Source organism: Sinocyclocheilus anshuiensis, unplaced genomic scaffold (genome assembly GCF_001515605.1).
Source record: "Sinocyclocheilus anshuiensis isolate Anshui unplaced genomic scaffold, SAMN03320099.WGS_v1.1 scaffold162, whole genome shotgun sequence".
NCBI classification, from domain to species: domain Eukaryota; kingdom Metazoa; phylum Chordata; class Actinopteri; order Cypriniformes; family Cyprinidae; genus Sinocyclocheilus; species Sinocyclocheilus anshuiensis.
The window spans coordinates 88,500-101,369 of record NW_015542351.1 but is presented as its reverse complement, the minus strand read 5'-3'; the positions used below and the strand labels follow the sequence as shown (position 1 = coordinate 101,369).

The 12,870-nt window shown below is 36.0% G+C and overlaps 1 protein-coding gene across 2 annotated transcripts in view; it reads left to right on the top strand.

Moving 5' to 3' along the window:
- The window catches only part of LOC107691498 (non-canonical poly(A) RNA polymerase PAPD7-like), a 24,026-nt gene that overhangs the window by 5,788 nt on the left and 5,368 nt on the right, over window positions 1-12,870 (top strand). For both annotated transcript variants that reach the window (XM_016490113.1, XM_016490112.1), the window contains exons 2-9: window positions 3,172-3,295; window positions 3,398-3,444; window positions 3,874-3,994; window positions 4,162-4,269; window positions 9,268-9,396; window positions 9,624-9,837; window positions 11,335-11,461; window positions 11,545-11,651. In XM_016490113.1, coding sequence (XP_016345599.1) covers window positions 3,172-3,295; window positions 3,398-3,444; window positions 3,874-3,994; window positions 4,162-4,269; window positions 9,268-9,396; window positions 9,624-9,837; window positions 11,335-11,461; window positions 11,545-11,651 — 977 coding nt within the window. The remainder of the gene's footprint in view (window positions 1-3,171; window positions 3,296-3,397; window positions 3,445-3,873; window positions 3,995-4,161; window positions 4,270-9,267; window positions 9,397-9,623; window positions 9,838-11,334; window positions 11,462-11,544; window positions 11,652-12,870) is intronic.

The window sequence follows — 12,870 nt, the reverse complement described above, 5'->3', positions numbered from 1 at the left end:
AAAGGGAGATATTTTCTTTTAAAGAAATCGGACTACAAAAACTACAAAAAAAGGCTGGTAGTAGGGATGGACGATATGTGCTTTAAAATATATCACGATATTTATTGCGTTTATTGCGTTGACGATAATTCAGGGTATCCTGTTTCTTTAGAGAAAAGTATTATCCTTCCTATTTTTACCCAAAATAGGGTGTTGTGAGCATTGAGTACACACGTAATGTAAAGACTGTTTAATTCATACTGGAAGCCGGAAGGCACTCTTGCACAGAAACTCCACATATCCATAGCAGAAGAAATACTACTGACGATGCTCCAGGAAGGTATCCAGTTATCGCTGAATAAAACGCACAACGGCGATAGAGACATTTTAACTGATGAAACTTGAGGAAAATAAACATACGATTGCACAAAATATATGGTTTATCTGTGTTCTTCAATCTTGGGTATTTTTTGTAAGGAAAGTATATTTATAATGCAATGTTAATCAACATGGCCTTTATCACTGTATATAATACTGTCATTTTGTAATATGAAACCACGTCTGGTCACAAAAAGAAGTATTTCAAACACTCGACTATGTTAAGTTAATTTGGAGAAAAAGCATGTCAATAAATTATATCTTTGTTGGACAACAGGTTTGTAAACAGGCTCATACACATGCAAAACTGTATCGCACACGTGCTACTGTAGTACATTTATTCAGACCAATTTTTTTGTGCACTGTACAGCCCTAACCAAACCAGTTACAGATTGTAAAAGGAGCTTGAGCTCATTTAGCGATATAGGCTATTCCTCCTCAATTTCACGTCCACCTTCCTCAATGTCGCTCCGCAGTCTCACACAGAAATATGTCAACAACTAGACTTTATCATTATTATCGCGGGAAGACTTAATTCTTATCGTGGGGAGAATTTTTACCGGTATATCGCAAATGATAAGATACCGCCCATCCCTAGCTGGTAGGGACTACAACAAGCTTTTTCCTGGGTTTGTGACATCACTAACCCTAAAATGTATATAAACCCCGGGAACACGCAACTATCCATAATGGTAAGGGGGTGTGACATTTCCGGACAACGTGCATTAGGCAGTTCGCGAATCACAACACACTGGGCCAGCTAACCTATCCGAGCCCATTGCGTATTTCAGGAAATGAACAGACTGTTTTTAGGAGAACAGAAACAGCATTGTAGAATAAAGGTAGAATATGTGAAAATAATGTTGTTGTTTTTTTGTTTTTTTTACAAAGCATGAACACATGTTACACTGCACCCCATAAACACAATCAAGCCTTTGAAAATAGTTGATTTACCACTCCATTAAATAATCATGTTCAACAGTGACACTTTTGGTGGAAAAGCTACATTACCCATGATTCAGCAGAGAAATCTCAACCAATCAGAGAACTGAGACAATTGCGCCAAAAGAAATTTGTAGCGCATAGAATTTTTGAAAAACACTGCGAATGATAGTCAACTTCCCTACGCTTTCATATAAAATCATATCATATTTTATATATAAAACTATTGATTTAAACACTTGATTATACATATAGAAACAATACATTACGTTCACTGCAAGATATGCAGTTTATAAACAGTCATTTATAACTTGCTGCATTTGCAGTGAACATAAAATGTATCGTTTGCATATGGATAATCAAGTGTTTAAATCAATATTTATATTTCTCTTTTTAATTCAATTGTTATTCGCAATGCTTAATGGGATAGTTCTTTCCCGCATTAAAGCCATTCAGCACGCAGTCTTGTACTTTTTCTCTGATTTTCAAATATTTTTCTGCTATGGTTCATGGTTTATATAACTTTTTATGATTTTTAGTAAAAGGATAAAAGGAGAGATGCTTCTGTAACCAATGCAGCTGGAAGAGTGGGTGGGCGTTAATGCACTCTATATATGCCATGTCAGGGACGACGCGACTTATCACTAAACCTGAACCTGTTCGAACCTGAGTGAATTAATTTTTTTTAATTAAGTTCTTATCAACTACACTTTTCGAAGTAGACTTTACAAATACGGCAAGTGAGTTGTTGTTTGCTTATGTCTGACAACAGCTTTTTACTAACCGTTTTGTTACATTTGTTGTCATCGCCTGTCCATTAATGTTGGCTGTCGGCTATGTTCAGGGTTTTGGTGTTTGCTGATTTATGAGTATGACACTGGACACTTAATACAATGCATGCTTTAGTCCTTAGTAACCCAGCAATTGTAGGCTTGTAAGAAGGGACGAATCTGTTGCATGAACTTGTTATAATTGTGGTGGATGGTTGCAGACCTCTGGAATTTTTCCATGAAAGAATCTGGAACCGAATGAGGCAGTGACTGTGTCTAAAAACCTATTGAGTGGCTGATGTAGTCCTACTAGACAGCATTTCTCTGTCATAGACTCATAGGTGCAAAATGCTGTTTAGGTGTTTAAGATTGGTGGACATTGGTTTTCTTGGTATTTCCAGCTGTTGAGTATTTCTGAGTAAAATAGTAAGAACTTTTAAGTCTGTAAATTAGCTTGAAGTTTTATTTAGAGGCATTGGTGTAGGACAGACTACAAGTCGTGATAAGTATGTGTATTTTTTTCTATGAAATATAATTGTAAAAATCTGATTCAAAACAAAAATTAAAGTCTAGTCAGCTCATCAAGGATGTTACCAAATATTCACAATTGGGAGGACCAAATGTAAAGGTTGAATAATAATTTTTACGATATAACGCATATTAATTAAAAAAATCATATTTAAATTTGCCAGCCACATTAAACCATCATCATGATCATGTTTTTCATGATCATGCTTTCCCTACATAATGGGATTTTCACATATATTTGTTAATGGTGATTTTTACTTCATTGTTTTGTAATCTGGAGTATCTTTTCCATGTTTCAAACTTTAAATACTTCCGGCAGTTGATTTTCTCCATGGGGAATTGATCGGATTGTGAAACGTGGCTGTTTCTATACAAGAATGGAGCCAGATCTGAATGTGAATTTTGTTAACATTTAACCAGTCAGGTTCTTAGTCCTGTAGCCCAAGTGTATTTATTGTACAGGTCGTGTACATGTTAAGATTCTTGCTTTGAGTTGTTGTGATGAATCTGCAAAAATGGCCTCTTAAATTGTACCAGCTGCCTTTCCATAATTTTCTTTTTCATTTCTTCCAAGGTTGCATGAAGAAATCATGGACTTCTACAATTTCATGTCTCCTCGTCCTCAGGAGACCACCATGAGACAGGAGGTGGTGGACAGGATAGAGTCGGTCATCAAGGAGTTGTGGCCAACCGCTGATGTAAGATTAAGAGCTGATGTCTATGCAATTGAGCTATTATTAGCATAATAAATTAGAATTAAAAAATACGAATGTATTTGTTTTTACTTTTATGTACTTTAGGTCCAGATATTTGGCAGCTTTAGCACTGGACTCTTTCTCCCAACCAGGTAAATGAATGTGTGTTTGATCTTGCACATCAGGTGACAACACAGCAGTGCATTTTTGAACAGGATTGTTAGCAGATCTCAACATGCGTGATGTTGCTCTCACGATCCGTTGTTGCTGTACAGACATAACACTATTCACAGTTAGATGACTCACAGACTGGTGGGATCAGATCACGTGCTTCATCTTTATCATAACCATAGCCTGCTAGCCTTTTTTGGCTCTTAGCTGTCTTTTAGTAACTAAACAGACGTTTTATGATCAATTGCTGTTTGCTAACTCCAAATGTGAGAATGGCACAAATGATCCTAGATCTGTAGTTTATGAAAACTTGTACAGTCCAAAATAATTGGTCTCTAAAGCCTGAAAGATTTTCCTTGTGTTACTGTTAGTCAGTAGGCCTGAATCTGGCTGATTCTTTTACACTGTAGTGACATTGACCTGGTGGTGTTTGGGAAATGGGAGAAACCTCCCCTGCAGCAGTTGGAGCAAGCGCTCAGAAAACACAATGTGGCAGAACCATATTCCATCAAAGTTTTGGACAAAGCTACGGTATGTTTTCCCACTGTTGATTTAACATCAACCACACTTAAACTGTTTCATATTCAGTGGTTGTTGCTTTTTTGTTTTTGCCAAGAATGTCTTTGGAATGTTGCTTCAATTTGTAACATTTGGGGGTTTCTTAGCCATTAATTGTGTTATATCTTTGAATTTTGAAGGTACCAATCATCAAACTGACAGATCAGGAGACCGAGGTGAAAGTGGACATTAGTTTTAACGTGGAGACGGGCATCAAAGCTGCTAGCTTCATCAAAGAATATGTGAAGGTAAAAACAGTTTTAGCATATTTTGAAATTCTAATTTAACAAATTTGTAAAACTACACTAATGTATAGTTTCAAAAGTGGCTTCAACTGAATATTGTTTGCTTGCTTGTATTTATTGTAGTGCTCGTTTGTCCATTTTTTTGTTTGTTTTAGTTGTAGTATTTCTAATTTTGATAAATTACTACATTTAAAGGACATTTTAAAGTCCATTTTACTTGCTAAAATAGCATATCACTTTGTTTTAGTCTCTAAAAATAACATTTTAATTGACATTATTTGCAAAGTGACAGCATGTCAAACTGTAGCAGACAATTGAGTATTTACAAGTTCATCTTGAGATTTCTATTACATGCTTTGTTAATCCTGAACAAAGTCACGTTTTCCACAAAAACATTAGCAGCACAACTGTTTTCAATATTGATGATAACCAAATTATTCTAGTAAGCTGATTTGGTGCTCAAAAAAAACCCCACACACACATTTCTGAAGGATCATGTGACACTGAAAACTGGAGCAATGATGCTGAAAATTCAACTTTTCCATCAGAGGAATAAATTACATTTTAATATTCAAACAGAAAACAGTTCTTTTTAAATTGTAATATTTCACAATATAATTTCTTTACTGTATTTTTTGGTCAAATAAATTTTATTTTTAGTTCTAGTACAATTTAGTCATGTCATATTCAATATTTTTGTCCATTTTACTTTCACTGAAATGCCATATAGCCTGAAGCATTTTTTCTCTGTAAAAGTGATATTTTAGTTGCCTATGATTTGCAAAAAGATGAGAACATATCAAGCTGAAACAGACAATGGCGTAATTACAGCCCTAATGACACATTGGGACTAATATAATTTAGTTCAACTTTGCATGCTTCCTTTTCTTTGTAAATGTAAATTGTAATTTTATGTCGTGACTATAGCAGATTAATCTTACATATATGATGTGTTTCAGTGAACAAAAGCAAAGTCTTCAGCTCTTTCACCTCATGTAGGCAATTCCCAACAGAGTTATGGTTGAATTTTTGCATAAATCTTTCTACATTTTCTTGTGAAAACATTGTATGGGCATTGGGCCTCATTCATGAAACATTCGTAAATATAGGAGTAAATTCTGAGTAATTTGCGCGTAAAACGGACCTTCCCGAAAACTCCTCCGAATTCACAAACACTTCGTACACATCAGATTTGATAGTTAAACGTGTATGTTAATGAATTCCAATCATTCGTAAATAGGGCGCTCGTGCACGCTCATTCACAATTAGCATAATCCCCGCCTATGAATTACAGCTACGTAAATTGCGTGTCCAGGAACGCAGTGGAATATTCTGGTCTACTTTCTCAGGTTTGGCTCCAGTATATTGCATAAATGCAAAAAACACTAATAGGCCATATGCCTAACAATAAATATTCAATAACGTGTGTCCACCAAAGTGTTTTTAGCCAGCTGAAAAACTGTCCGGCGCTCTTCTTAAAACGGCCAGCTGGTGGTGCTGGAGAACGCTTTGGTGGCACAGTGTTTTTCTAGCTGAGACTCTTTGGTTGCTATGATTTGAAATATTCACGGCAGTAACGTATTACTAGTATCTCATTTTGAAGAATATTACTGAATATAAAAATGCAGTAACCAGCAATATCTATTGTTGTTCAGTTGTTGTACAAGTAGTATGATTGGTCGGTGTAGTATTTGTCCCGCCCCTCCTCCATTGATTGGACGGCTGGGTAAAAAGTGACAGTGACAAGCGCTGCGTTTTACCCAAAGCTAAACAGTTTATCAACTCTATCAGCTACAAAAAAAAAGTAAAAAATTCCGGCCCAACGAGCTTGTAAAATATTATAATGGCAGTGCATCAAATTCAGTGTCATCAGTTTGCCTAAATGAACACAGAACGTTTTACGCACCATGTACACGTGGTAGGGAGCAGGTGTAAATTTCTTTCCTACCAACTAACGTTAACATTTTGAAAATACTAACATTTTCATGAATTCGAATGTTTACGCAGAACGACTTTACGAACGATTTACACAAATTCTTTCTGCTGGTGTTTCATGAGTGAGGCCCAATGTGCGTTGCAGTGTTACTTATTGCTACAGTACATTGCACAGGAAGTACATTTTGAACCCTGCTTGTATTTACATGCACTATGTGTCCTAGATTTGCTCTGTGGTTGCTGATTTGATGTCAGGCTTAAAGTGTCAGTGTTCGACTAAAGAGAGGAGGTTGCAGCACTGCTTCTGTCAACATCTGTCAGCAAGCTTTCAGTGCAGATGTTTGAATAAGGAGATGACCTGCTGACTTAATGCTCTTCTGCCAAGCTCATTTCCATGTGCATACCTGCTGTACTCCTCTGTGACTGCTCTCATCTGTGCATCTGTCAGAGGAGGTTTTTCCTTAATACACAGTTTAGGGACAAAGGGTCTGATTGACTAAACGTGCATGCACACAGATTGATGTGTGAAATCTGTGATTTTACCAATACCTTTTGTACTAAAATATGTTCTACATTTACAAAAAAAAAATGTAGCAACAATAGAAACCACACAAATGCAAAAATCACATGCTTTGGGTCAGAGACGTCATATCCATTCAAACTGATGGGGCCACATGCTTCCTCAGATGTTTGAGCCAAATGAATTTTGAAATTTCCACGATTATTGTTGGTACAAAATTAATGAATAGCTGTCTATTATTATTATTATTATTATTATTATTATTATTATTTATTTAGTGATTGGGACAGTCAGTCCAATATTTGACTAAATATTTTAAATAGTCATTTTTAACTTTTTGTGAAAAATCAGTGCGTGGGAGATAATGTCGCAATATGGCATTTTCTTTGAAGGATTACAGAGAACAGCCTCTGATTCTCAAAATGTGCTGGCAAACGCAAAGATAAGGTGCTGTTTTAGCCTGGTAGTGTCCAGTACTTATGTTTTAAATTATTTTGATTCTGTGAGCTACAGAAATTGTTTAAGACCGAATCGATCGATGCTGGACTTACAGTCCTAATATTCATACAAATATTAAATAATCCATGCAATTATTATGGGGCATTCAATTCATATCGGAAAGATGGTATTTGAGTCTGAACTCACATGAACAAATTAAATTACTAGTGGGGAAACAGAAGCTTTTTTGTAGAAGTGGAGTTAAAAAAAAAATCTTGCTGATTTTGTTTTTTAAAGTAGAAAATGTACATCACCATCCAATGATTACCGGTTTGATGATAAATCATGATAAAATTCCCCACGGTTAGTATTACCGTTTCATCTTTTAATTATCATTAAAACCGTATTAGATTACTGCGATTTGAACAACTCGCAATAAATAAATACTGTCCAGCATAAAGCACAGTTTTAAGTAACAGTCTCACGTGCGCACAGTGCGCAGAGTAGTTTCGTTTTGAGTGAAAACAGGGCGGAAAAGCTGGGAGGTTTTAAAAGAGTGCTAAGGGAATTATACAAATGAATATATATATGAATTAATTAATTATATGAATGTACAAGCGCCACCTGCTGTCAGCGAGTGGATTTACAGAGACTTATATTTACATTCAGCCTGTGTGCAGTTTCTGACTAGCCAAAAACGAACTGAATTTGCATGCCCTGCTGTAAATATTGACCAGTTGATGAAAAACAAGCTTATGTGGATTCTACACATTTAAACAATTCAGATAAGTTATCTAGAATTATTTATGGAGCAGATAAAATACATATAATCATTTATTAATCAATGATCATTTTGACATATCTTTTCTTTAAAGGCTGAAATTTGAGGTTTACCTTTTTATTAAACTTTTTCAAAGCTTTATTTGAACATTTACATTAGATATTTCAACATGCTATTAAACTGTTGTCAGTCAAGTTGTCATTTAAAATCCGAACATCATTGGTAATGTTATTGTTTTAGTGATTATGCAAACAAAAAGTCATTTTATTTGTTGTTTGTTGATTTTTAAATATGAAACTTGGTGAAGTGATTTATGTGTCTGTACTTTTTGAACATCTCCAGCACATTTGAACAATACCGCGATAATACTGATAACCGTGATAATTTTGGTCACTATAATCGTGATAAGAAATGTTCATACCGTTACATCCCTAATTCTTACCAAAGTGACGAATGTGACACCTGACATCGTAATTACGACTTCCCAACTTGTAAATATGAACTAGTGAGCTTCTTGTTGTCTACTGCCTACATAGACATCTGCAGCATCCTAAGTGAATTGGAACCTCACTGTTGACAAATGTGAAGCACACTGAGACTCAACTCGCAATTGATTTCAATATTGTTTGGTGTTAGCATGTTGCTAAGTTAACACCTTAATAATCTTATAAACATAATACATAGCTCACGCAAATAATGGGTGATACAGTCCTATTTTTATTAGATTTAACTATTTGTATACTTTACAGCTGGGATTCTCATACTTTTTGGTCAACTCCTTTTGAGTTAAAATTGTGAAGTTAAATCTTGTTTGTTTTTGCTTTTATCTTGCTCAGACTAAAGTGACTTGAACATAGACATCGTAATTGAAAATGCAAACATAATTGAGAAATGCAAACTTCCCAGGATGACTTGAAACACTCCGATAGTGAATGCCACCCAACCAAAACCTTTAAGACGATGTCAATCTTGCATGGTGGAGGAATGTTAGATTTATTGGCCCAGTCACCAGTTATCATAACACTTTACCTCATGTGAATATCTCTGCTGCTTCTGAACAGCTGGATTTTATCTACAGTGAAAGACAATCATGTATGAAACCCCCATGTTTTCGGCACATCCATGTGCAAGACTTCACAAAACAGATATTCCTGATGTAAATGTGTAATGAGACACTGTTGTCATAAAAAGACCCTTTGCGAACCTTGTAGGGATCCTTCAAGTGTTAAATGAGTCGCTTTTGAAATGCTTATTAATGCCTGGTGTAAATGGCGTCTTTTTTGATGTACTAAAGTCTAAAATAGCTTCTTTTTTTTCTCCCACACAGAAGTATACCGTGCTGCCTTATTTAATCTTAGTGCTGAAACAGTTCCTGCTGCAGCGAGACCTCAACGAAGTCTTCACTGGAGGAATCAGCTCCTACAGTCTCATCCTGATGGTCATCAGCTTCTTACAGGTGCAACATTAGCAGCCGGTCTGAAAACTGTCACAACATGCAGACGAAGAGTGTTTCATAATAAAAATAACTTGGTCTAGTCTCATTTAGAGATCTGTCATTACTTGTCAAGCATATTTTACTACCTTTGTATGACTGTCAGTCATGCTCATTTCATAAATGACTCTACCAAACAAATAAAGAGACTTGCCTGCTGTTTTTTTTTTTTTTTTGACTTACACCCACAGTTGCACCCAAGAATTGATGCTAGGACTCCCAACATGAACCTTGGCATTCTGCTCATCGAGTTCTTCGAGCTGTATGGAAGACACTTCAACTACCTGAAGACAGGCATCAGGATAAAGAACGGCGGCGCTTACATGGCTAAAGAGGACATAATGAAGGCCATGAGTAATGGCTACAGGCCCTCCATGCTCTGTATTGAGGACCCTCTTCTTCCAGGTGTGTTTCAAGCCATTTATCTAAAATTGGTTTCAATAACGCAAACCCTAGTGAGCTGCTTGCTGTCTACTGCCTACATTGGCAGCTAGTTTCTGAGGCAGCATCCTAACTGAGTTGGAACCTCATAAATTACCAATTTCACTAATTCCTCACATAAAGACTCGACTCTCAATTGCTTTCAATACAGTTTGGTGTTAGGATGTTACTAAGGTAACACATTAATTATCTAAAGCATAAAAATACATAATTTACACACAATTTTAATATTTTATGGCAGAGATTCCCAAACTTTTTTTTGGCAGCCAAACCCCTAAAATATTACTTTAAGTCCACCCTGAGAATATGTCAGTAATTTAACAATGCATGTTCACAGTTGTTAATGTTGGTTGATGGTCTCATGACATGCAAGAAATAAATATATATTTTATTATTTTGTAGTATTATTATTTAGAATATATTTATAGAAAGGTATATATTTCGATTTGTTTTTATTCATTCATTTACATGTTTACATTTTTATGATTTAATTCATAGTTTGGGAAAACCTATACGGTATGGAATAAAATTTACATTCTTTCAACTTCTTTGGTCGCTATGCTCTCCACAATACATTCTTGAATTGCTTTTTCCAAGAATCCAAATTTGGCCAAAACAAGATATCTTAAAAGGCAACTGCGTGTGTTTTAGGACAGACTTTGTGTCATTAACTTTGCCTATGATAACTTGAGATGCTGTCTAGGTAGGCCGCTCACTAGGTTTTGGAACCGAGCCATTGAACACGTTTGAAATTGTTGTAGAAAATGAGATGTTTGGTGTTGCTGTTATGTGCTTTAAGGCAATGAAAGTAGTTTGATGAAAGAAACAACTTTCAGTAAATTACTTTCAGTATTGAAGAATTGTATTCATTACACTGTGAAACAAATTTTTATAAAAGTTTTATTTCACTATTATTTTAAATGTTTCTTTATAAAATGTCACATGAAAATCATTAAGCATTAATTAATTGCACTATCATTAATAGTGCTCATGAAAACTAAAATATGTTGACAACTTACACAAGCTAATCTGTTTTTACTCTTGCATAAAAATGACATGGTACATGCATAATACTGAGCTAACAACAACAGTTTAGCATAAACAGCTATCCAAAAGTGAGTGTACACTGTATGATTTTTGTCTTTTATGACTAGACCTACAATGTTCTAGAATGTTCCAGAAAGCACTAGAATATTACAGAATGTTACAGAAACTTCCATCCTTGCAAAATATCTTTAAAAGAAAAAAGAAAACATGCAAAATTAGTACAAAAACTTGTGTACTAAACCAATGTTTTATAATTAATGATAGAAGTTCTAAAATTTACCTGACCTAAATATTTATCAAAATATTGATGCTACATGAAAATAAACCACGGAATTGCACAAGAACCATAAAAAATTTAAGTGAAACATTTTTTGTTCTGTTACTATATTTTTCTTCTTTTGTGTGACTGTTTAGGTAATGATGTGGGCAGAAGCTCTTACGGTGCCATGCAGGTGAAGGAGGCTTTTGACTACGCCTATATAATACTGGGTCACGCCGTCTCACCTCTTGCACGTTCTTACCCAAACAAAGACAGTGACAGGTACAGATCTCATCTGCATTCAAGCACCTTCACCCTAATTCTCTCAAACTCTATTTAATTTGCCACTTATCTTGTCGCCTCAGCACTTTGGGCCGCATAATTAAAGTCACCCAGGAAGTCATCGACTACAGGGAGTGGATCATAAAGAAATGGGGTGGCAGACACAACGCCCGCATTGAGAGGAACCCAGGTACGTCTCAGAATGAAAACACTTTCTCACAATGTATGCGTTTTGACTGCAGCTACTAAGTGGATTTCATTCAGGGTGTTTGTGTTTTTGATTGTACTTCATAATGTGCAAGAAGTTCTCATTGATAAGGCATTATAGACCATCTGAGTGGACCGGTCACTCATGTCCTGTTTGGAGGGTGTTCACGAAGTTTTTACAGCATAAGATGCCACATTACCCTAAAATGGCTAATAGTTTTCCTCTGCGATGACAGTTTAGTTTTCAAAACATTTTATTAATTGAAGGAAACTAGGAGTATCCATACATAAATGTATGCATAACTTAGCATAACGAGAAAATTTGTAATGTCTTTATAAAAATGGCAAAGATGTTTTAAGCAGAGCCCGACCAATATGGGTTTTTTGGGGCCGATACGGATACCGATATTAGGGAGTAAAAAAAGGCCGATATCGATATATCGGCCGGTATTCTTTGTGTATATTATAGTACAGTACCAGTCAAAAGTTTGGACACTTTCCCATTCGTGTGTCCACACATTTGACTGGTACTATATATAGAATACAGTATATACATAAACAGAATATATATATGCATAAACACATTTTTTGCAATGATCTCTCAAATGTGGTGATCAAACACTTATAATGACGTGACAGAGATACATAATGGAGGCAGGGCATTTAACAATAAACTTTATTATCCAAAATGAGTCTGACATCAGTGCACTGAACAGTAAAGTTTACGTTTATTCAACTTTAATTCAATTCAATTCCATTCATTCATTCACGGATTTGCGCTACTGTCTTCACACACAGACGAAACTTACTAGAGAAGTGTGAAGTTTGACATAATATACCTCTGTAAATAAATATAAATTCACGTCTCGTGCACTTTAATGACCTTTGAAAGTAACGTGTATGTTCCCTTGGAACTGGTCCACCAAATTCGGGGGATCCCTTCAGCTCGAGGAGCCCTCTCAATCGCCACCCTCCACGCGTCGGTAGCACCCCGGGATCGCTTGATCGGTCGGCGCTGGACCGCGCATTTAACCACCCGTAACTCCCGAACCCCGGGGGCTATCCACGCGGGGGTGGTCTCATTCGAAAGCGGGCCTCTAGACGTAAACTCGATTCGCGTTCGAGAGGGTTCCTCGAGCTGAAGGGATCCCCCAAATTTGGTGCGGATTCGCCGCGCCGTTACGGAGATATGGCCATTCAAA